The 23,813-nt window shown below is 40.0% G+C and overlaps 1 protein-coding gene across 1 annotated transcript; it reads right to left on the bottom strand.

Moving 5' to 3' along the window:
* Nucleotides 1-122: 122 nt before the first annotated feature.
* On the bottom strand, nucleotides 123-22,229 carry bcap31 (B cell receptor associated protein 31). The gene is made up of 8 exons (XM_023431156.2): nucleotides 22,093-22,229; nucleotides 19,590-19,689; nucleotides 17,488-17,588; nucleotides 15,747-15,891; nucleotides 11,812-11,947; nucleotides 5,308-5,434; nucleotides 5,000-5,100; nucleotides 123-3,571 (listed from the first exon to the last, which is right to left on the bottom strand). The coding sequence occupies exons 2-8, from the start codon at nucleotides 19,679-19,681 to the stop codon at nucleotides 3,545-3,547; spliced, it is 729 nt and encodes a 242-aa protein (XP_023286924.1). The 5' UTR covers nucleotides 19,682-19,689; nucleotides 22,093-22,229; the 3' UTR covers nucleotides 123-3,544.
* Between the last annotated feature and the right edge of the window lie 1,584 nt (nucleotides 22,230-23,813).

Raw genomic sequence — 23,813 nt, 5'->3', positions numbered from 1 at the left:
AATACAGAAGAAAACAGCTCCTGTTACAGAGGAAGAAAAGTGTTTAAATACAGAAATACTTGTATGAGGTTTGTTCTGAATGTTTTGCCGCAGAAGCTTAATTAAATCAGACGAAGAAGACGTCTGATTTTGTCTTTTTATTGAAGGTCACAACTAAGATTAAACCTTGAAAACATTTTTAACACATGCAGTTGTCAGCGGACACACACACACATGCTAATCTGAACAAATCAAAGATGAGACATGTTTTTATGGCTAATCTTTTTGTGCATCATCACCTTTAAACAGCGATGGTCCCACTCAACATTTCTTAAAGCTGTAACTGAATAAAGCAGAAAACAAGGCAGATATCCAATGATAAAACCTAAATACAAAAACCTTACAATGGCCGCACATTCAGCATCAACAAACGTAATAAAGTCAGATAAGAGTAAGAGGAATGCTCTCAGTGAGTTTAAAGTCCCAGTGATGTTCATTTCTGAGTCACAAGAAGATTTCTTGAAACCAACAAAATCACCCAAATGTGACGAAAAAGAAAGTGTCGTTATGTAAAACAGGTGCGCTTGATGTCTTCACTCGACCCTGCCGGGGTGAAAACTCAACACATTGCTGGGAATGAAAACAAGCACATCTCTTCAAAAGGTAGGGAGTCACCACTGTCTCTGTTGCTGGTTTACAATGTCAGTAAATCTGAATTAATCAAACTGTTGTACTCGTGGTTTCTCTAAGATGAACTGAACAGTCGCATTGTGGAGAATCTATGTGAGCTAATGATGTGTACCATGTTGACTAAAGAATTTATATCTTAATGTTGTTACGCTGCTTTAAACTGGTCAGGATCTAAACAGGGTTTCTGCAGGTTCACAGATACGTAGAAGATTCTCAGACCTTCAGTTGGATTTTAAAACAGCAGGGATGATATGACCAAGAAATCTTATATCACATTTTTCAGCACCTGCCAGCTGTTTACAACAATAATTTCTAATGAAACCATTTTATTAATGTGACTTTGACTATGATAAGTAGCAGAAAATAGAAAGATTAATCAATTAAAAATGAATTTATTTAATTCAGGTTTTTGCTGAAATCTAGACCCGAATCACCAACAATCCTCCCGTGAAATTTAAAACTTTTTAAAAACTTTTTTAGTAAAATAAATGCATTACTTTTTAAATAATTATCAACACCTGCAGATTCCCTGTTGAAAGTTAATCAACCAATTACAACCACAAAACTCATCAGGTAACACAAGCGTCATCAGCCCAGAATATTTTCAAGATAAAAGGAAGTTGGTGTGAATGAAACAACAGAAAGACCTCGGTGGGAATTCTTGTTTCTGACCCGTTTCCTGTGAAAAAACTCTAGGTTTGAGCTTCTGTCAGCTCGTCTGTCCTCCAGTCATGAATCAGTGTTTCTTGTGCAAAGGGCCCCTATTAACATACAAGGGAATATGGACTATGTAAGGCCCTTACAATTCTAATGTGTTTCCGTGCTGTACATTCACAAACAGACTGAACCTGGGGCTTTGGCACAGCTGTGCTCTTTGCCCCAGCTTTTAATGCAGACATAACTTAGAAAAACTCAATACCCACCAAGGCCTTTCAGTGACTCTGGAAGTGTGAGAACAACAGGGAGATCATGTAATCAAATGTAACATTTTTTCATTTATTTCACAGTATGACACATGATGCGTAAATAATTCAACCATCATGTGGATAATAGAGTGATGTTTTACTTTTCTTTCAGGAAAAACTATCAGGAGGACCAGCACTTTTTCACCCTCTCATGTTCACTGTCAACAAATCTGTCCCAAAATTTGTCCCCTAATTTTGACTTTAAGATTTACACATTTGTTTTCTCTTCAGCAGATTTGATGAACATAAACAGCAGCTCAGATAACCCTGGGCTGAATTAAATTACAGCTGCAGACAGAGGGAGAATGGGGGGTTTTCGACACCTGATGGAATTAAACTCCTGATACAACACATTAAATCATCCTGTTTACATACAAATATCACATGTGCTTCTTCCTCAACCAACAACACTTTACTCTCCAGAAAACAACAGAGACTGAAATGTCTTTAACAGGATGAGTTAACTGGAGAAACTGAGTAGCAGCAGATTCTCAAACTTCTGCCAAATGTTGCTGACACTGGGGAAATATGCAGCTGGAAACCGGCGAGGATGGTTTCAGATTGACGAGGCCCAGAAACAGATGCAGATGCAGTTACAGAGCGAAACTCAGCCTGAAAGCCACAAAACAACCCACATATTAACTGTTAAACCCAAAACTCTACTGTTCACTTATGAACAGGAACAAATCACCACCGAACCGCCAGCTGAGGTGAGAGCACAGGAAAGAGGAGAAAAGATCGACCTAATGAGGACGTGGAGCTAATTAAATCCACCATGTTTATCACCAGGCAACAAAGTCAGAACAACAAAGCCTGGAGTTTCTTCTGGTTGCCGTTTCTGCTCTAGTCATGTGGTGAATAATGATCTGCAGATGTCACATGACTGTAACATAACTTCAGGATCTTAAAGTTAACTGGTGCTGAGACATAAACCAGGGACTGTAACTCTAATCTCTTCTGGTATTTCACCGTTCAGACTGTTTCAAATCAATTATTGATCATACTCCGAGCAGAAAATGTGACAGAAAGATGCAGATGTTTTGTTTTTTCTTGTTCAAAGTGACTCACAGATTGAAACCAGGATCGACTGCAGATCCAAACATTCATAAAGCATGAGACATGATTCTAGATCAACCTTTACAACAAAAAAAAAACCAACAAACAAAAAAAACCCCCAAAAAACCAACAAACAAAAAAAAAAAAAAACAATTTAGGGGAATTTACTTAATTAAAAAACTGGAACAGATAAATTTACACCCTGAAAATCACCGAATTGATTTCTGAGGAATTATTTTATTCTCAAAGAGAGCGAGAGAGCAAGAGAGAGCGAGAGAGCGAGAGAGCGAGAGAGAGAGAGAGAGAGAGAGAGAGAGAGAGAGAGAGAGAGAGTGAGCTCTGTTTGAAGATTTATCCGTCTGAACATTCATCGCAGCCGTCAGTTCAGGAGAACAGGTGTTTTTTAAAGACTGGACATCTTATTCTGAAATGAAACTCTTTCTGTATAAAACATGATTTCAGGAATTTCAGGAAAGTTCAGGTTGTTTTAGGGAACAGGAATGATCAGATCAAATTTTATGAAGCCAACATTGTTTAACTGTAATTCTGCTGTTTAAACATTGTACAAAAAGAAAATTGACTGTTGCAACAGCAATGTGGAAAAAAAAGCTCAAACTTTAAGTGAAAAGAAACTAAAACTTCAGTACAAAAGAAAAAAAAAACTGACATTCTTAGTTTTCTGATAAAGCAGTCAGTCTAATGAACCAATCACAGCCCAGCAATGTCAGTTGACGTAAAAGGAAGTGACATCACTGAACAGGATGTTGAGGTGGATATAGAAGCTGCAGACCGTTTGTCGAGGACGGTGAAGATGATGAAGATGAAGATGACAGAAGCTTGAAACCGTCTCTTTCTCAGTCTGATTTCTTGTCGCTGCTCGCCTGCAGACAAAGAACAGGGCAGTAAAAACACTGTTCCTGCAGACAGAGAACAGGTCGGTAAAAACACTGTTCCTGCAGACAAAGAACAGGGCAGTAAAAACACTGTTCCTGCAGACAGAGAACAGGTCGGTAAAAACACTGTTCCTGCAGACAAAGAACAGGGCAGTAAAAACACTGTTCCTGCAGACAGAGAACAGGGCAGTAAAAACACTGTTCCTGCAGACAGAGAACAGGTCGGTAAAAACACTGTTCCTGCAGACAGAGAAAAGGGCAGTAAAAGAAAATGTAATGAATTAAGTTAAGTTTTAATATATTTTATCAACAGATTGGTAAATGAATAAATAAAAAGGATTTTATTTAGTTAAACAACTGGCTGAAGATTAAAGGAAAAGTATAAAGCTTTACATTTACTTTTGATTATTAAATTAATATTTAATCATTTAACTGACGGTATTGATTTTTACATTTTGTCAGTTTCAGGGCTCTGTAGAGGCAATATTGTCTCTGTAATTTGTACCAGCAAATTCTGAAATTATTTTCTCATGATCAGATGATGTAAGTTACTCAGAATCAATGTCAGTTCTAAAAGTGATAGTCGTTGCTGCTCCTGGTTCACTGATGACTGAGTCTGGATAATTACAAAAAGAGAGATGAGAAATTAGAGCTGCAACTTATCAATTAATTACTCTTCTGTTGCAGGTCTACAAAAAATATTAGATCTGACAGGTTGGTCGTCATTGAGCTTCAGGAATCCAGTTTTTTTTTTCCCCCATCCTGAACCAGATCCAGAACTGAAGCAGGGATCAGATCCAAATCCCGAGTCCAAATCCTCTACGTGTACAAAACTGTACAGACAAGTGTGTGTGTTACATACACACCGTTATGTAACATAACGTGGTTTGCCAGTTTTCTGACACCAAATCCCCTCCTCTTTGACCTTCTCCACCCAGGGGGTGGTTCATCCCGGGGTCAAACTGGTCTCCAGTCTGCAAACAGCCTCAGGATCAGGATCAGAGTTCTTCATTCTTCATTAAGTCCCACAGATTATCAAAGTGAGACGTCTCCTCAGAACCATACACAGATTTATGTTGTGACCAGTTTGAATCATGTCACTTTTTTCTGTGTGAAGATGTTAAACTGAAGTTGGATACATTAGTGATCAGCAGCTTCATCCTTTGGTTCTGACTCCAGATGACGGGCTGACTGTTTACTGTTTGTTTTCTTGAAAACAAACCTCAAGTGTTTTGGCTGATAATACATTTATAAACCAGCAACAGCATTCGAACATCTGTAACATCTGTTTTCTACCTAACTGGCTGCAACGTGGAGCTTCCAGTCCAGCAGGACTGTTCTCCGTTCTGCCTTCAACAGATACAGGAGTTTGTGTGTGTGTGTGTGTGTGTGTGTGTGTGTGTGTGTGTGTGTTACCAGCAGCTTGCTGTGCTCATCCAGCAGTCTGTCGTACTCCACCGTCAGGTTCTCCGCCTGTTTCTTCATGGCTCGAACGTCGCTGTCTGATTTCTGCAGAGCTGAAAGAACAGACGACACCGAGGTTCAGAGATCTCCACTTTTGTCTCCTCACCTGCAGCTGTAGCTGTAGCTACACCTTCATCACCATGGTGATATGAACAGAGTGGTCCTTTTCTTTCTCATCCTCTCCTTCCTGGACGTCCAGCTCCTCCATGTCCTTCACCTTCTCCTCCTCCTCCTTCCATCTCTTATGTTCTCCTTCTCACCTTTCTTGGTGGTGTCCAGCTCCTCCTTCAGGGTCTTCACCTCCTCTTTCAGAGTCTTGTTCTCCTCCTGCGGTCCTGCTCCCTTCTTCCCGGCCTCTGGCACCTCGATACCAGCGTCACGCAGTTTCTATCCAGAAAAAAAAAGTTTCAGTTTGATGTTTGTCTAAACTTTATTCAGATTCACAGACATTTGTTTTCATTTCTATCTCAAAGTTTCCAAAGATGTCAGATCTGACTCTCAGGTTAAACTTTGGAGAAATGTGTGAAATGATGCAGCAGATGTAGAAAATCTGGGTCTGATGTAACGGAGCGTCCAAAAGAAACATTACAAGTTCTTCCCTGGATCAGCAGCTTTACCTTGACTACCACTGTCTGTGTGATGTGTTCGCCGTGACAGAAGACTACAGTTCAACACATCAGCTTTAGGTTTATTCTATTTACTGCATTTTTAATTCATTTAATTTTTAAATGTTATATTTATATATAATTAGAGCCCGACCCACTCCTGTGATTTGGGGGTTTAAAAACAATATAATATGTCAGACAGTCTAAACTATCATGAAACAAACAATCTTGATTAAAGCTGAAATGATTAGTCAATTAATTGATCAGTTGATTGACAGAAGAAACTATTTTGAAAATTGATTTATCATTTCACTCCAAGTACATGCAGATTCGCAGCTTCTCTTTGTCACAGATCATTTTGAACTGAATATGTGAGGATTTAAAGGTTGGAGACGTTTCCTCAAGCTCAGCTATAATTTTCTAATGTTTATTAGACTAAATGTTTAATTAAGTGGAAAAAAAAAAAAAAAATCTGCAGATTATTCAATAATGAAAATAGTTATTTTTTTCTTGGTAAGAGTTACAAAGTGAGTGCGACATTTTACAGTGTAACAATTATGTTATCAGTGCTCGGATGAACAGACTCTAATCCTGTTTGACAGATACAGATGCTGAGAAACATCTGCAGTAAGATGATATATTGACCCCAGCTGATTCATCAGTTTAGTCAGATTATTAGTATTCAGCTTCTCTTCCTCTCCTTTCAGCCTGAGACCAACTATTCCCTGGTCTGGTCTAGTGTGATCCGGTCTGTGGTCTGCACTGAGACATAAGCTACAGTAAAACCAACATTGAGATAAAAGAAACATATGAAAGTAAATTTGATTGGAAACTAACAGTTTAAACTCATGAGGCTGCTGGACTCGTTTCTGGTCGGTGATCAGTTTGGACTCAGTTTGACTCAGCCCACTCAGAGACCAACAGGTGTTCATACCAAACACCTCCTGACCTCTCAGTCCTGACCTCAGAGCGACGCACCAGCTGCTGTGTGAGTGAGAGTGTGTGTTTCATACTGTGGCAACAGAAAAATCCTGCTTTCTGATTGGCTGTCAGGTGACCGTTTAACTCATATATGGACACCTGAGACAAACGTCTGTTCAGCAGCTGTAAATGATGTTATGAATCAGTGTTTGTGTTAACTACAGTCACGCTGAGCGAGTCTGATATTTCTTCTGCTTCTCTTTATTAGTGACTATTTAAAGTACAGTGAGAGAAACTTTCTGTCTCTTCATGTTGGAACTTCCAGAGTTTTATCAGTTCAGATTTCACTGGCTTGGTACAGTTTCGTTCATCTTGTATAATCGCTGACTTATAATCATGATTGTGTGTATGTGTGTCGGTAGCTGTGGGGGTGAAGGAGGAGCGTTTGGTATTCACACCTGTCTGTGTCAATGTCACTACGACTACAGAGATAGAAACATTTGTTGTGTGTTTTTTCTACCATTTGTGTCAATGAAGCAGCTACACATTTAAATGATGAATCAAAATATGTTCCAGTGTTCTCAATATTTTGCATATTCTCATGTAAAATGCAGCGAAACAGAAAACAACCATTTTTAACATTCACCTGGATAAAAGTGAATAAATTCTAAGTTTGTTGATTTAGAATTTCACAATGGGGAAGTGAGCGTAGATGAGCTACCTGCCACTTTTCAGAGTTTTTTTTTTTTTTTTTTTTTTTTTTAAACTTGTTAAACATGTTTAAAAAATATTAAATGACAGCAAAGTATTTTTACATAGTTCAAAACTGACTAACAATTAAAAATTCTGCACAGTTCACTGTTGTAGCTGCTCCAGGTGGACCTGCTCTAACTTCGTCATATACACTCGAATACTTTAGTCCAGTGGCTCAAACCTAGGGGGCCGGTCCCTGCAAAGGGTCACCCAATAAATCTGAAGGGTCCTGAGATAATTCTTGTGAGAATAAAGTTCTGATTCCCTGATCTGGTTTCAGTTTTTGGACTCTATTTTTATCTGAGTTTTAGCTCTTAGTTTAGGGGAGAAATGTCTTTTTGGTCAATCTGATAACTCAGAGACTGAAACATGACAAGGACACAACCACACACTGATGATCTTACATTGGCCTATGACCTACTCTTCAGATCAATCGTACAGATCACCTCATTCAAAGTTTCTATATTTAGATATCTGCTAACCAGACCGTGTTAACTGTTAAACAGCTAGCCCGCTAACTGCAGCTGGAGACAGCAGTCCTTGTTCTGCTCTGCAGCCTCTGTGACTTTGGTGTAGCTCCACATGAACCAGTTCTCACCTGAGCAGAACAACAACCACTGTCACCAGGTGCAGTCCAAGATGGTGGAGCTACATTTCTAAACAGAAGACAGCTTTGTGGGTGGGTTCTTATGAAGGAAGTGTCACAGCAGTGGAGAGATACAAATCACAACTTCCTGTCAGGACTTTCACAATAGAACCAGACCGGAAATAGGATGTAGATTGTAATTCCGATCATAGATTGCGATACACTACTCAAAGATTGTAACATGATCTTTTAGCCTGACTGCCCACCCGCCCCTACTGATGAAATATGTAAAAATTTAACTACAGCTGTTAAAATAAATGTAGTGCCCAAAACTGGGTTTTAAAATGTGGTGGAGTAGAAGTACAAAGTAGGAAATGGAAACACTCAAGTGAGTAAGTAAAAAGTTAAGAGTATAATTGTGTCACTTTCCACCACTGAAGTGAGAGTGAGGCTCAGACATCAGTGAAAACTCTCTTGTCAAAGTAAAAGCCTTGGAAAATGTAAGATTTGATGAGACTGAAGCTTCAAACTGAGCTCAGCTGGTAAAGTGCCGTCACTCAGTGTGACAGAGTGAAACAGCTGCTGAGCTTCAGACCTTTAACCGAGGAGGGCTTGGCCATAAAACCTAATTTTACTGAACCAATTCCAGCAGCACAAGGTCTCAGGTTCAGAAAGGCCACAGGATCTCAAGGATCCTCATCCAACCCGTACAAGTACACTGAACTACAGCATCACAAATAATCACAGAACGCTATCAACACCTGAGGATTAAAAAAAAAAAGACAACTGAGAACAAATCACAGGCAGTGTTTAGAGGCCAAGAAACATTTTGACAAATCATTTCAAAAACTGTCAGACATCTTCTATTGACTGAAAACTTCAGTAACTAAGGGTGTCAGCATCTAGATGTGTCTAATAGTAAATCCCCTGGGACACCAGTGACTTTCAGGAAAGACTGGACAACAACCAAGGAAGATAGGTGCCTCTGGAAAGACAGATGGACTTCAGGAAAGACTGGTGTGGGTGAATGAAGCCAGTAATTTCAGTCTCAGCACTCACAAGAGGGCGACCAAGGAAGATCTTCCAAGGGCTTCATTCATGACCCACCAACTGGAGGATGTTGTGGTTCAGAGTCAAAACAACCACTCTGAACCACAACATCCTCCAGTTGGTGGGTCAAAACGCAGGACCAGAGACCCGGCTGCAGGCAAGACAGAGCCAAGACTGAGCGGTGTTATGTTTATTTGTTTTATGTTCTATTTATCATGGCATTGTTCTTATGAAGTATAAAATAATTTAAAGAGCACACTTATCTCAATGTTTGTTTTATCTCATGTGGTTCCACATCTTTGAATAAATTCAGCAGCTGAGTGAGAACTGCAATCAGTCTGTTTGTTTTTATCAGTTTTACTGCCTGACAACGTGATGTTGTAAATTATGAGAAAGGTGTCAGAGGGAGCAGGTGCCCTGGTCTGAAAGTAACATTTAACACTTTCTGACAACATGTGAACGCACAAACTCACACACCAGCAGCAGTTGTGTCACCTTGAGTAACAGTGTCTGCAGTGAAATTACACCATCCCGTCAAAAATAGTGACGGTTATCAAAGTCGCACGTGTTCCTGCAGCTCTTCTGCAGCTCCACATGCACGTAACTGACCTTCGAGGCTCCACACAGATTCATATCTCTCTCTCTCTCTCTCTCTCTCTCTCACTCTCTCACACACACACACTGTATGAGGACATGGTGTTTCTCTGCACACTCGCTGCAGGAATTTACGATCACAATAATTAACACAAATTGAATAAGGGCTGCAAATAACGATTATATTAATTAGAATAGTTACAATTATAATTTCCCATTTCCGTACTTGATGTCTTCATGTCTTGTTTTATGCAACTATCAGTCCACTAGTCCAGAGGTATTCATTTCAGAAGTATCGAATCCTCATTAAAGAAAAGATGGAACAATCAAAATCTTATTTTTGCAACAACTAAAACAATTATTCAACTTTTATACGTTTTAATTAGTTGCACATTAATGTTATGTCAATTAAACTGTTTTCACACTGAATTTAGCTCTGGGCTGAGATCTAAACAAACCAACTGCCCTACAAGTAGTTAAACAAGACATTTGTTTACACAGAATCAATGTTAATTAGCTACAACTGGGCAAACTGCTCATCAAAGCCAACAATAATCAACAAGCTGGAGGAAACAAATTACATTTACTCTTAAATGATAATACAGAAAAGAGGGAAACACTTCCAGACTGAGCAGCCCCTCACACCTGATCAAGATCAGAAAGACTGTAGTCTGAAAAACTGTCCGAGAATTGAGTCTCTACAGTTCCTTAGTCAGGGCAGCAGTGGATACACCCAGAGAGAGACTAGCCTCCAGACGTCCCGACCAGCAGAGACTTTCTAAAGCAGCTGATTGTAAATTCACCATTTGAGTCAGAAAACATCTGACGTGAACCATTCCTCTCCTCTCTGTTTTGGCAGCAGAAACAGTCTGACCTACTTTAATTCTTTTTATCTGCGTCACATGTTCAGAAGAGTTTGTTGCCATAACCGAATTCCCCTGCAGTGTTATCACAGTTTCATCTAATATGATATTAATCACTTCATTCATGGCTCTGATGATGTCACATGAATGCGCCTGTAGCCGAAGGAAATCCCAGAGTTAACCGAGGCAGCAGCTAACCAGCTTCACAGCACTGGTTATATAACATCATCCTAGTGAAGCAGGTAACCCAGACGTCCTGGTCTACAATATTACAGCCCGTTTTAAATGCATCAGTGCTGACTGTGACTGTAACACCTGGATGAGACGTTCACTGGTCATCAAAAATATTAGATTTTAGATAGAAGATGCAGTTTTCTCTTTTCATCCTGATTAAATAATTCAATCAGGAAGGAGCTAACGTGGCTTTATCAGTGGTAACGTGGGTGAAGAGCTCCTCCTCACCAGTGACAACAACAATTTCCTAGAAACCAAACTGAACTGAACTATCATGAATCAACAGTGTGTGTATGGGTATGGGTATGGGCATGTGTAGATGTGTGTGTGTGTATGCTTGTCACATGCAGATGAAGCAATTTCTTCTTTTAGCATTGGAGAACTTGGTGATCTCTTCACCCTGGACAAACCCCGGTCGGATTACCACAGAGTGTGTGTGTGTGTGTGTGTGTGTGTGTGTGTGTGTGTATGTATGTATGCGTGTTTGTGCACGTGCATGTGTACGTGCATGTGTTTGTGCATGTGTTTGTGCATGTGTGTGTGTGAGAGAGACATTGTGAATGAGCCACACAGATTGAATGTTGAGTGTTCCTCTTTGAATATTTCCAGTGTTTATTTGCTTCACCTCAGCAGCTGCAGATCAGGGCTGCCTCCTACTGGTGAGTGTCACACACTGACAGTCACATTAAAAGACACAGAGGCATCAATGGTTATGAGACAACAGGCCCCTGGACACAGATACGCAACAGGCCCCCCCAACTCCTGATACACAGGAGCAAGTCTCAGACCGAAACAGACAAAAGTCTAGTTGTCCATGGTTGTTGAGTCTCTTTGTGGTTGGGTTCGAGTCTCCTTGAAGTCAGGTTTGTGTCCCTTTATAGCTTTGACTTTCCAAGAACAAGTGTTGTCACTTCATACAGTGGCTCTGGTCCAGTGGACTCCTGACTCCCTGGGCCCTGGTCCAGGACCAGGATCCATACACACAGGCATGTTTACACTAATGTGTTGTATTCTTCTGTTTTGTTTTCATTCTTTCTAAGATGCCAACAAAATACACCTTTTCAGTCTTTGACAAATCAGTCTTCAAGTGAGGTAATGTGTGTGTGTGTGTGTGTGTGTGTGTGTGTGTGTGTGTGTGTGTGTGTGTGTGTTTCTCACCTCTTGCAGCGCCTCGTTGTCCTCCATGTATTTCTTGGCGGCGGTGCTGGCACCCTCCGCCTGCTTCTTGAAGGCTTCGTTGGAGGCCATGAGTGAGGCCTGCTGGGAGAGTAGAGTGGCCAGACGACGCAGTAACCTGCAGAAACAAAACACACAATGACTTTATTAAATGTCATTTGTGAGCTATAAAGCACAGTTTAAAAACAGGACGGCATAACAACAGTAAAAGCAGAGCTGTAATCACTGAAATAAAGCTGCTCCTGCTATATAACACCAAAAACTAGCCTTCACTATTTAACTTTAAACTTTTATATTGATGACTGATCAGAAGTTGATGGAGGATATCAGATATTTTCAGTCATGTATCTTTATTGGTCAAATAGCAAATTAACAGAATTTTCGTTTTCTCTGACGAACAGTCTGAAACCCTAAGATATTAAGATAATTACTATAATAAATATCAAAAAGAAATACATTTGAGATTTTGATGAGTTTACTCTCAGTCAACCACCTGATTTACTGGTTAATTGTTGCTGCTATCTTCAGCACATTTAAGTAGATTTAAGGTTCATTGTCTTAGTCAAAGACACTTTCTCACACACATGACAACAACATATCAGGATTTGAACCAAGACTCTCTGCTCTACCAGCTGATAATGATGATGATTAGCTGCTGTGATCATAACAAAGAGCAACAACTACAAAACAAAACACAACACCTGAGACAAACTGCTGCATCAGCTGTTAGACAGCCACACACACACACACACACACACACACACACACACACACGTATGTAGACAACAGTAAATCAGACTATCTGTCATTCAGGCTTCAACACATCACTCGCAACCTAATATAGCCATTCACCACTTCACACACATATAGTAACAACACGTACGTACGTACACACAGACAGAGTTACCCCTGACATTTCCATGCTGCGGTGTGCGTGTTGTGCGTGTTATATGTGCAGTGCGCGGCATTGACAAGCAGTGATGTAATGGTGGCTCGCAGCAGGGGTGGGCATGGCTGTAGGGGGAACTGAAGGGAGCAAGGGGGCAAATGAACAGAATAACTGCCCCCATTCATGTCAGTCACCGGTCTGCGTTTGTCACTGAGCTGCTGAATCTGATTAAAAAAGGAGCACTCTGCTATTTTTAGATGTTTAATTTGACCACACGACACTGAACTCTGACCTCTCTTCATCCAGGCAGAGACCAGGTTTTAATACAATGTGAATTCAAGACCTTTTTAACAGAGTGACAGAAAACAAATAATAAGGCCAATATTTGTTAAGTATTTGAAGCTCCTGAGATTCTGGTCTGGACTTCCCAGCTGTACAGAACAATACCACCTAAAAGCATGAAGAACATGACCTGGACCTATGATTAGTAAACAGGCCTAGAGAGCAGAACATTTATGTTTTTTTAGTACATTATGAGCAGATGATTTCCTAACAACTGTCTCCTGACAGCCACGAGTTATAACTAATGTTACTGTCCACAGCGGACAGGAAAACATATCCAAGACCTTTGTGAATGAAATTTAAGACTTTTTAAAAACAAAGACACCCTGAGAGACTTCAGTTCATTTCAGTACAAACTACCTGCAGAGACTTGAATATTTTTGAGATAATCCATCACAGTGAAGTGTAACCACAGTTAACAGTCATGTGATATCGAAGCTGTAGGTGAATATCTCCTCAGTGACATCCTGACACGCAGTTCAGATGTTTTGCACTGTTGTTGATTTTTTTTTTTTGTGCTGATGTTGTTTCTTCATGTCATTGTCATTTTTCTTAATGGGTACAGTTTGTCTTGCACTGGTTGTGTGTTCTTCTTTGTGTATTTGTGTTTTTTTAATGTCTCTGTGCCCCCTGTGCCCCCCCCCCCCCCCCGGGACAAATAAAGTTTCTTGAATTGATCGTTCTGAGAATCTGATCTGACGTAGATATAATCACAGATATAACCACAGTCGCCTTTATTACTGTCTGGGTACAGGCTGATTGAGCTACAGAAGATTAAAATCATCAAAAGAGATTCATGAGAGAAATTAACAAGTAGTGATTTATACACTGAAAGAGCCTCAGCCTCACTCCATCAAAAAACTTCCTTTTGTTGTTTGCTTTGTTAATCAAGGATAATCACATATAAACTATGCAGAGCTGAATAAAGACCAGCTGTCCATAATCCATAATAACCCTGAGTGTCCAGTATGACTCAGACAAGTTAGTGCAGATGTTGGTTGTGTGAACAAAGCTGGTTTCAGTCTACATGATACAAAACAAGGCTGAATGAAAACACTGTCAGTGAACGGAGTGCAGTAGTGCAGCATCACTGGAAGTGTTCAGTGGTGTGTGTGTGTGTGTGTGTGTGTGTGTGTGTGAGACAGAGCGACTGTGTGTCAGGTGAGGCAGGTGTGGTGAGCAGTGAACCATTACTGCAAAAGTGAATGTTCAGTGTGAGAAGAGCTCAGAGTTAATGGTGATAAAGGAACATGTGACCCAGTGACACTCTGAGACTCACTGATGTGTTTTAATAGTTTTTGGAAACAGTGTGGCTCAGAGGAATCTGAGATATCTGGCTGTAACACTGTTGGTTTGTTCCTCTACAAACATCAGAGTGTCAGAAGGAAATATAAACAGTTTCCAGAAGAAGCCTAAAGTTGAGCAGTTTATTACGACAAAACCAGAGGTTTTTCCATGTGAGAGACGTCGGCAGGAAAAGATGCTCTCAGTTCCAAATATGGCTGTCAGTCACTTCATAGGCCTGAAATAATCCCATCAGCTGCCAGCTCTTCAGCCTTTCCATAAACTCGTGCTACATATTTCCTTCTTGGCTGAGCCTGGAAATTCCTAAGTCACAGTCCCAGATCACAGCAGACCGTCTGTCCGAGGGCTCGGTCCAAACGCTAGATGACTTGCTCCTGGACTGTGACTCACCACAGCAGCAGTACAGCATGTGATGCAGCAGCTGCAGCAGCTGCAGGTCTCTGCACATGCTGTACTGCTGCTGTGGTGAGTCAGAGTTCAGGAGGAAGTGCTCCAGTGTTGCTGCTGCCCCCTACAGGTAGCAAGCAGCCATTGAGAGGGGACTAACTTTGGCAAAGTTTCTCTGCTCTCAATCAGTTCACCACAAAACCTTTAAGTTACTTTTTGAGTTTGACTCATTTTGATTCAAACCAACTAATCACAAACACACCCACACCTCATCAATGTCACATGACTGTCAAGTAGCCAATTTATTGATTCCCATAGTTTACAAATAAAAATTAATGATCGACTGTTGCCTTTATTGATTAATATGGAATTCACAGTCACCAAATCATGTCATTATTTTTATTTAATATGTCGTAATTATAGCCAAATGCAGACAGCTGTGTTTTGTTAAGTGTAGTAACCTGCAGTGAGCAGCTTTTTTTTCTTTTTAAATTAAAATCTTTTATTGAGGTTTTGCAGGTGTTTTAAGAAGGAAGTGATGCCCACCAATCGTGACCATTCATACCTGAGGTAGCGTGTGACAGATACACACATGACACGCACAGAGAGGTCCAGTTAACCGGTTTGAATGTGTTTGATAATCAGACAGTAACTTTTTGGACCTCCAGCCCAACAACATGCTGTCCACTAATGAGAACGCACCATGTCACAGAACTCAGCAGCCAATCAGATTTAATGCATGTTTGACCCTGTCTGGGCAGCCAGCCAATAAGGGACAGAAAGAGATTCATACTTCAGAGCTCTGTCCAATCAGGATGAGGCTGGGGAATTTATAGTGACTGTTAATGGACACACACACACACACACACACACACACACAGCTGCTCATTCTTTCCATCCTACTGTAAAATTCCCTTGTATTTATATCAGCCTGTCACTGTGTGTGTGTGTGTGTGTGTGTGTGTGTGTGTGTGTGTGTGTGTGTGTGTCTTACAGGCAGAGCAGCAGGGCGAAGCCGGCGATGTACTCGTTTCTCTGAGCTCTGAACAGTTTCATGTGAATGTGTTCGATGGCCGTCGGGTTGTTGGTCAGGTCCACCTTCTCCGTCACACTGTACTTCCTCACTTCACGAAACGCATCTACAGACGCACACAACAGATTAAAGACATGAAGAACACCATCATTCCATATCCAACAAATCGTACTGTTACAAATTAGGGCTGGACACTGTTGCTAATCTCCAGGTTTGATTTACCTGTTACATACTTTCTATACACAATCCAACAACATGCGTCACATTTCACAGGTTTTACTTTAGCTGTCAGATGACGCAGAATGATGATCAGAAAGTGGCTAAAATCTCAATAGTAAGTGAATGAAAGAGGGAGTGGTTTCAGCTCTTACACTAGAAACACAAATCACAGCAGACATGGAGTCATGCTGCAGTCACAGTGTCAGCAGACTGAAGACCAGGAGAACTGTTATTCATACTTGGAAGTGTTCACACTTTACTCTGAGGTGGTTTATCCTGGTGCTGACCTTGTAGTCACAGCAGATAAACAGCCCACATCCGCTTCTTTAGTTGTGTTATGTTTGTAGCAAAAGTCAAAACAGATCCAAACAAACAGCTCCAATAAAATGTTTTGTATTAGTGTTAACACTGGATTTTATCTGGATGTAACAGCTGTGGAGCATCTGCAGCCATTCTTCACGTCTGTACCCTCTGGTCCTAATTACAGTTTAAATAATACGATGTGAAAGCAGCACTATAGATTCTCTTGTTCACATCTTAAGAGCATCCACGGTTGAATTACTACAGAGTTGACCATGTGAGTGATGTGTTCAAATTCTCCATGATGATAATATAATATAACACTATACAGTGATTTCCATACATATGTTCTACTTAGGTAAATCTTACATTTCCCTCTTCAAACTCACGTTTGGCCTCACACACCTGTCTGAGCTGCTGCACTGAGTAGAGACTAGAGGCTTCTGTATGTGCATCCACCAGCTAGCATCTACTGACAGTCTGCATGTGAGGCGTTTATGGGGCATCTGTAAACTGTAGCTACATAAAATAACGTGGATTACAGACTTCTCACTAAACTGCATGAGTCTCTGTACACACACCGCACCACACAAAAAATCTACCTGTTTACTCTTCAAGCACTTCCATATTTACCTCCTGGTCAGATACATTAGAGCTTTTAGAAAAACGTGAGTTTGTTGATTAGCTTTAGCATTAGCCTCTAATGTAAAAAGTGAAAGGCACCTGGAGGTGGCAGCTCACATCCTCCACAAGTGGAAGCAAAGAAATCATCTATTCACTAATCAAACAGACAGTATGTGAGCTCTTATTAATTATGTTCAGCAGCATCAGTTCTGTTTGTACACTTTACTTAATGTCTCAGTGAAACAGCAGTTAGAGCCTCTTCATCTTCCTTACGGTGGCGTGTTTCTGAGTGAAACCTTATGTGTGATCAAATCGTTCAAGGATGTGAGTTGGTCACTCAAAAGGTGGATGTGACAAGACCATAAGGATCTACTTTACTCTTAACCTAAACTGCATTGATAGATCTACTCCCAGGTGGCCAAGCGCAGGAGGTTTCAAATATTACCAAGGTAAAGAGAGAGAGAGAACGAACACACACACACACGGACGCACGCACGAACACACGCACGCACGAACACACACACACACACACACACACACACACACAGACACACAGTACCGATGAGCAGGAAGACGAGGATGGCGATGGCCACCATGAATGAAGTGTTTCCATACAGAGCAATGGTTTGGATGATGCGAGACTTGAAGATCTTGTTCCACCTGCAGGATCAAACAGAACCATCAGGACACAGAGGAAAATAGATACAAGGAGCACAATGACACACACGCACACCTGAGGCATGTTAGTAAACCTGGAGCTCTAGCTCCATCTAGTGGCCCAGAGGAACACACACCACACGCACACCACCTGACAAAAACTAACCAACAAAAAACTGGAAACAAGAAATTCACATAAATCAGATTCTTCAGGTAAAGTTTAGAGACTTCAGGCTGCACTGCGTAAAACATAAGAGAAGACCAACAGGAAAACTGCATCACAACACAGATTCAAACACGATCTAACTTTCTTTTGTCCAAACACTAATCAGACACATTCAGTTTCATAACATATACAACATTTTAAAGAACAAAATATTCATCATTTACTCTGGGGAAAGCTCCTAACATGTAGCACACTGTTCAGGATGTTTAAAACATGTTTTGTTTTCTCAAAATGTAGATGACACTTTTTAACTTGTACCAAATTTTAAAGTATTGTGTGTTTTTAATGTGTTTCTGTCATGCCCTTCCTGACCTGTGGAGAACGATATCTCGCTCACATGTATGCAAAAAGTATTATGGTTTTGACAAATAAATCTCATTCTGATTTGATACAGTGTACTGAAAGCATAAATCTCTTAAAACTAAAACATTTTCAAATGGAAGTGAACAGCATAGTTTCCATTTCATTTCTAGCTGCTGATTTGATTTGAGTCCATGTTGATGCTGGAACAACTTGTTTCTCTTTCTATGTCTTTCCCAGTTGTAAAATGCAACTATCCTGATACCTGATCAATCTTTTTAGTCCTTTATAGAGCAAAACCTCCAAACATTCACTGGTAAAAGCCTCTGAGATGATTTACTGCTTCTCTGTGTCATATCTGAATAAACTCAATATCCTGGGGTTTTGGACTGATGGTTAAGTAAACCAAACAATTAAAACGAATGCCTCTGGAAATCATAGCAAACATCTTTCACCATTTTCTGAGATTTTATAAATAAAATGATTAATTGATAAATCCGGAAATGAATCTGTAGAATAATAAATGATGATGAAAATAATTATCGACTGCAGTGAGTTTACGCAACTGTTCAGGCACGTTTTTAATCATTTCTTCATTTAGACTCAGGAATGTCCCTCTCGGTGTCAGTTGAGAGTGTTAGTGACGATGTAAATACTGTTACAGAGTGTTTCAGACAAACAGACATGTACTCAGATCTCAGTGATGTCTCTGTTCTGTGCCGAGTTAATCAGAGCTCATCAGTTTGCAGTCAGGAGGTCTGATGGTTTTAATGTGATCACATTCACACACAGCTGCTCTGTGTTTGCTCTTTAAATCAATGAGCTTCTTCAGCTGGAACTGTCTGACTGTACAAGATGCTTTAAATGTTCATGCCTGTGGTTTTCCATGTTTATCTGAGGGCACAAGATTCATTGGTATGATGGTAAAATTTAGACAAGTTTTTCACATGTTTGATGAAGAGAAATATATAAAATAAAATATCAAGACTAGCTCACAACCTAGTATTTGGTGGGACCACATCCTGTCGACATCCAGCCTACTGTCAGCTGGTTTCAGCTCTTTATCTGTTTGTTTCTGTAGATTTGTTGCTAAAGGGTCACTAAAGGGTCTGGAAGAGTTGGTTAATCTAGCGACGAATTCGCCCAATTGTCGGCACTGCTTGTTTGCACCAAATCGTTTTGAAAAACCAACAACCAATTGGGAAACTCAAACTCTTGGCCAGCCGACACTATGATGTAACGTCATCACTCAGCCATTCAGGTTTGTAGGACTGGCCCCACTGTTGTGGTCCAGTCAAAAAAATCTGCTCTGACATTTGAAATAATCTCCCAGCAGCTTCATGAGTGATGTCAAATGACTAGATTACATTTTCTGTTATTCTGATAAATGTTTTCTGCCAGTCTGCTCTCGTCCTCAGTGTCACCTGCTGCTCATTAAACTACAGCAGAGATGAGATGCAGGGCAGGTGAGCACTGACCTCTTGGGTGAGATGAAGGGGATGCAAAGCAGCAGAACAAAAAAGACCTCGGCGTAGAGGAAGGTGGCCACGGCCGTCCACTGCAGACTCATTGTGACTCCTGAACAGAAAACACAAAGAACAGGTTCAGGTGTCACACACAGCTAAAACTAGCTGAGAGGTCCCACAGAGGCTGAGATACAGAGGAACAAGCAGCAGTTTTCAGCACTTTTAGGAACCAAAACATCTTCATTTAACAACACTACTGTAGTCAAATAACATCATCATGCAACCAACAAGTATTTTCACTCATTTAAGTTTTTGCTTATTTGTTCAATTAAAAAGAAAAAAAAGAGGACACATAATTGGTCGGGGTGAAACAATAGTGTTAGCTCTTTGTTCAGGTTTAATGCACTCACAATATCTTTAGAAGAACTAATACAGTGTATGACAATGGAGTGTCTACTTGTCTCATTGTAAATACCAAAATAAGTGATCAAACCTTTGGTGAATAGGATGTAGAAGGAGAACTCAGTCCTTTGAGCAGGAAAAGTATGCACCTCCATTTTCTATAAATCCCACTACTTCCACTCAAAGTAAAAGAAAATAAACTAACAGTACTTTTATTCCTTTTTCTACATTAAATGTGCAGATTAGTGGTGTTTTAAGAAACAGTCTGAGCTGTTACATTTCTAACCTCACCACAACCTCATGCAGAATATAAAAGTGAATTTAAATCAAAAAGAAAATGAGACGCTAAGTGTGATGTGCTTATGTCTTGAGGTTTCTGAGAACCAGACCTGATACGGCAGGACACACTGCTGAGAATAAAACCAATTAAAATACAGAGCGGCTGAGTTTCCACTCAGTCTGGACATTTGATCTGCCTGAAGCTGATTAGTTTATCTACAAACTCCACTTAGTTTCTAATGCTTTACGTACAACCACTGGTTCAGTCCAACACAGGCAAAGTAGTAAATAGTCTCAATATGATTAGTGCTGTAAATAATGATTATTTCATTTCATTTTCGGCAACTCTACCAATGAAATCTTTAATTAAATGATTAATTACTTGGTCTATAAAATATCAGAAAAGCAGGTCATTTTTGTGTTTTCACTCACAGAATAAAGGAAACAGTTACTGAAGTCTACCTAATAATCAAGCCCAGGTTTGAAAAGTATAAATGTGGGTTTTTACAGTAGACCTGGTCTATTGTCATCTGGACAGGGATGGGCACTGTGTTGGCTTTAATTAGGATTTCTGATGCCTTTCACAACAATAATAGGATAAGAGAATCAGTCACTCAGTGTGCAACAAATCATTTTGGTGTAAGAAAAAAATGCCCATCACAACTTTGCAGGATCCAAGGTGATGTCTTCAAATGTATTGTTTTGTCTGACCGAAAACCCAAAACCCAAAGATGTTGAAATTATTATTTTTACATCATTATTATTATTGCTATTATACATAAGGGGAAAAGCAGAGAAATCATCTTATTTGAGAGGGTGAAACCAGAAAATATGAAGAACTTTTTCTCTTATTTTGCCTTAAAATGATAAATCGATCAGCACTATAGTTGTTGACTATTTTTCTGTTCATCAACTGTCTGATGATTCTCTTAACTGCTGAATCGGAAGCTGATTTCTGCCTGAGGATGTGCTGGTCAGTGTGAACTGTGTCTGTGTTTTGGGGGTGTGGCAGCTCAGAGCAGCTGTGTCACGCAGTGCTGCAACAAGGCTGTAACTCCTGCTAACACACAGCACAGAAGCACACTACAGTTTATTATCACTGTTTCTTTTCAAACATAAAAAGAGTGAGGCAGCATGCTAATATTTTGATTGTGACAGTTAAAGGACTTAGTCCGTCACAATTTTTTTAACTCTGTAGTTAAAGAAAATTATATTTTCGCTAGAAGAGGTTAGAGATTTGCTGTTTACTACCTCAGAGATTTAAATGAACAGTCCAGGTACAGCCAACAGGCTAATGAAAGCTTCACGCTCAACCTGAAAACACCGTTTTCTGATAAGACAACTAGACTTCATTTAAAATCTGAACCATTTAGTGACACGGTGAGATGATTAAAAAGTAGGCCGAACTGTCCCTATTAAAGTTGAGTGTATCTGCTGAAAGGTGGGCTGATGAACCGCTGTTAATTAGCCAACTTAAAACTTAGAAGCAGGAGTTTTATTGAGAACAGGGTGTGCCTCATAACGTCGGGTTAAGGTCCTGTCTATTAGCTTGAATGTGACAACAATCTAAGCTAACATGCTAATGTGTTGCTAGATACATCTACGTGCTGGAAACGTGTATTGTTTTTATTCAGATATCCTTGTTTAACATTGTTTGTATCCCCGAGTCTGAGTCCTACAGTTGTACAAACTATTTGAGTTTGTGTCGCCGAGTTTTAAGTTTCCAGACTTACGAACTAATTGTTGTTAGCATGCTAACAGCAGTTAGCAGGCGTTTCCTTCAGCAGGCTATTATAAAAATAAAACACTACTCATTTGGCAGGTTGGGACTCACCTGAGAAACTCCACAAACTCAGAGAAATACGGTGGCGAAGGAAACAGACGCTACTCTGTCAAGTCAGCTAGCCTGTTAGCTTAGCTTCGTGTTATAAACACTTTCGTCTTCCGGCGTTTAATGCCACCTCATCCCGATCCCAACACGTGATTGGATATACCGATAAAGAGGGGGGAGTCCCTGACGTACAACTCATTACGTCACAAAATCACATACATGCGAATTCAAATAGCTTTATTGACACGAATACGAACACTCACAATTTACAATAAATTCAGAGTAAATGCAAATAGTAAAAAAAGTGTATATAACTTCATGTAGCAAGCAAGAAGCAAATAAATAGATAAAATAATTCAATCCAAAAGGTTTATTTTGGGTGTGTATGTGTGAGTTAAAATGAAATAATAACATCAATATAACATCAAATACTTAAATAGTAAGCCTTCGATATAATTTATATCTATCTATCTATCTATCTATCTATCTATCTATCTATCTATCTATCTATCTATCTATCTGTCTATCTATCTATCTATCTATCTTCACAGTTCCCCTCAGTTGACCAGCAGGGGGAAACACTGTCCGCAAAAAAACTTTCTCTGTGCTTTCAACTGAACTGTGAGTGGAGACATAGAAGAGAAGAAGGACGTCTCACTCTGACTGTTTTTCCACAAACCAAAACCACAGTCTGCTCTCTCTCCCTCTCTCTCTCTGTTGTGCTTCCACAGTAAATTATTAAGCATGTAGAGGCAGATTAGAGAGTAGATAGAACTTTATTGATCTCTGAGGGAAACTGAACACAACACATCAACACATCAAGTTAAAAGATAAAAGAAAGTAGAGCAAGAGGTGAAATATAAATACAGAGTCATCGTCAGTAAATATGTAAATTTACTGATTTTAATATCAGTGTTGTTGAAGAACAGAGAGAACAAACAGGTACACCGTAAAGCAACAGATACTTTGTGCCTGTGTGACACAGTGATACTCACTGATGTGATGGGGTCATGTCAGGTAGGTTCTGGTTTAACTGTCATGTGTCAATATATCCAGTACCGGAGTGGATCTGAATGGACCTGAACACACGTGGTGTCAGTTCTGGGTGAGAAGAAGAATGAGAACTGTGAACTCACAGCTCAGTGATCTTTGTTCTGATGAAGGAACTGACATTGAGCTTATTTTAGGAAAATCAGACGCCTTCAGGATTTCTGCTGTTAAACTGGAATTTGACTGACAGATATTTAACAGGTTAGAGAACATGGTCTCTTGTCAATCAATCATTCAGTTGGCTGCAGGATGTTTTACTGTTGGTGCAATAGGTGGAAACAGGACTTTACATGGTTCATATTAATTTGTCTTTGAAAGAGTGATGTGCTGTCAAGACAACCAAGACAAGCAGTGTTTGACCAGTTAAACCTAAAAAAAACAGCCTGGAAGTGATACCTCTCCGCACATCTGATCTCAGAACAGCCTTCTGTCCCATTGAGGACCTGAGGCCTGGTTGCATTCATCATATAATTTACTGCCCTCTTGTGGCTACAGCAGGTTATTACTTGACTGCCAGCTGTTGGATCTATAGTTGTCATTTTTGTGGGCGTGTCCCGTTGACAAAGAGGGCGGAGTAGCATTTTTTGGACATTTGCACATTGTGGATAATCCTCGGATCTATGACGGTTGGTAGAAATTTGCTTCAACAGTCTTTTCTTCCTCACTGTTAAGCA

Source organism: Seriola lalandi, unplaced genomic scaffold (genome assembly GCF_002814215.2).
Source record: "Seriola lalandi dorsalis isolate HSWRI2012SDOR001 ecotype SW California unplaced genomic scaffold, Sedor1 jcf7180002054917, whole genome shotgun sequence".
In the NCBI taxonomy this organism is placed as follows: domain Eukaryota; kingdom Metazoa; phylum Chordata; class Actinopteri; order Carangiformes; family Carangidae; genus Seriola; species Seriola lalandi.
The sequence above is the reverse complement of the archived record's forward strand: the minus strand, read 5'-3'. Positions and strand labels throughout refer to the sequence as shown.

What these genes read in the sequence shown, in the direction of transcription:
- bcap31 (XM_023431156.2), bottom strand. Translation starts at nt 19,681, where the DNA reads ATGAGTCTGCAGTGGACGGCCGTGGCCACCTTCCTCTACGCCGAGGTC. An exon ending in CCCTTCATCTCACCCAAGAG is followed by an intron (nt 17,589 to 19,589) that starts GTCAGTGCTCAC and finishes TTGATCCTGCAG; the next exon opens with GTGGAACAAGATCTTCAAGT. An exon ending in ACAACGAGGCGCTGCAAGAG is followed by an intron (nt 5,435 to 11,811) that starts GTGAGAAACACA and finishes TTTTCTGGATAG; the next exon opens with AAACTGCGTGACGCTGGTAT.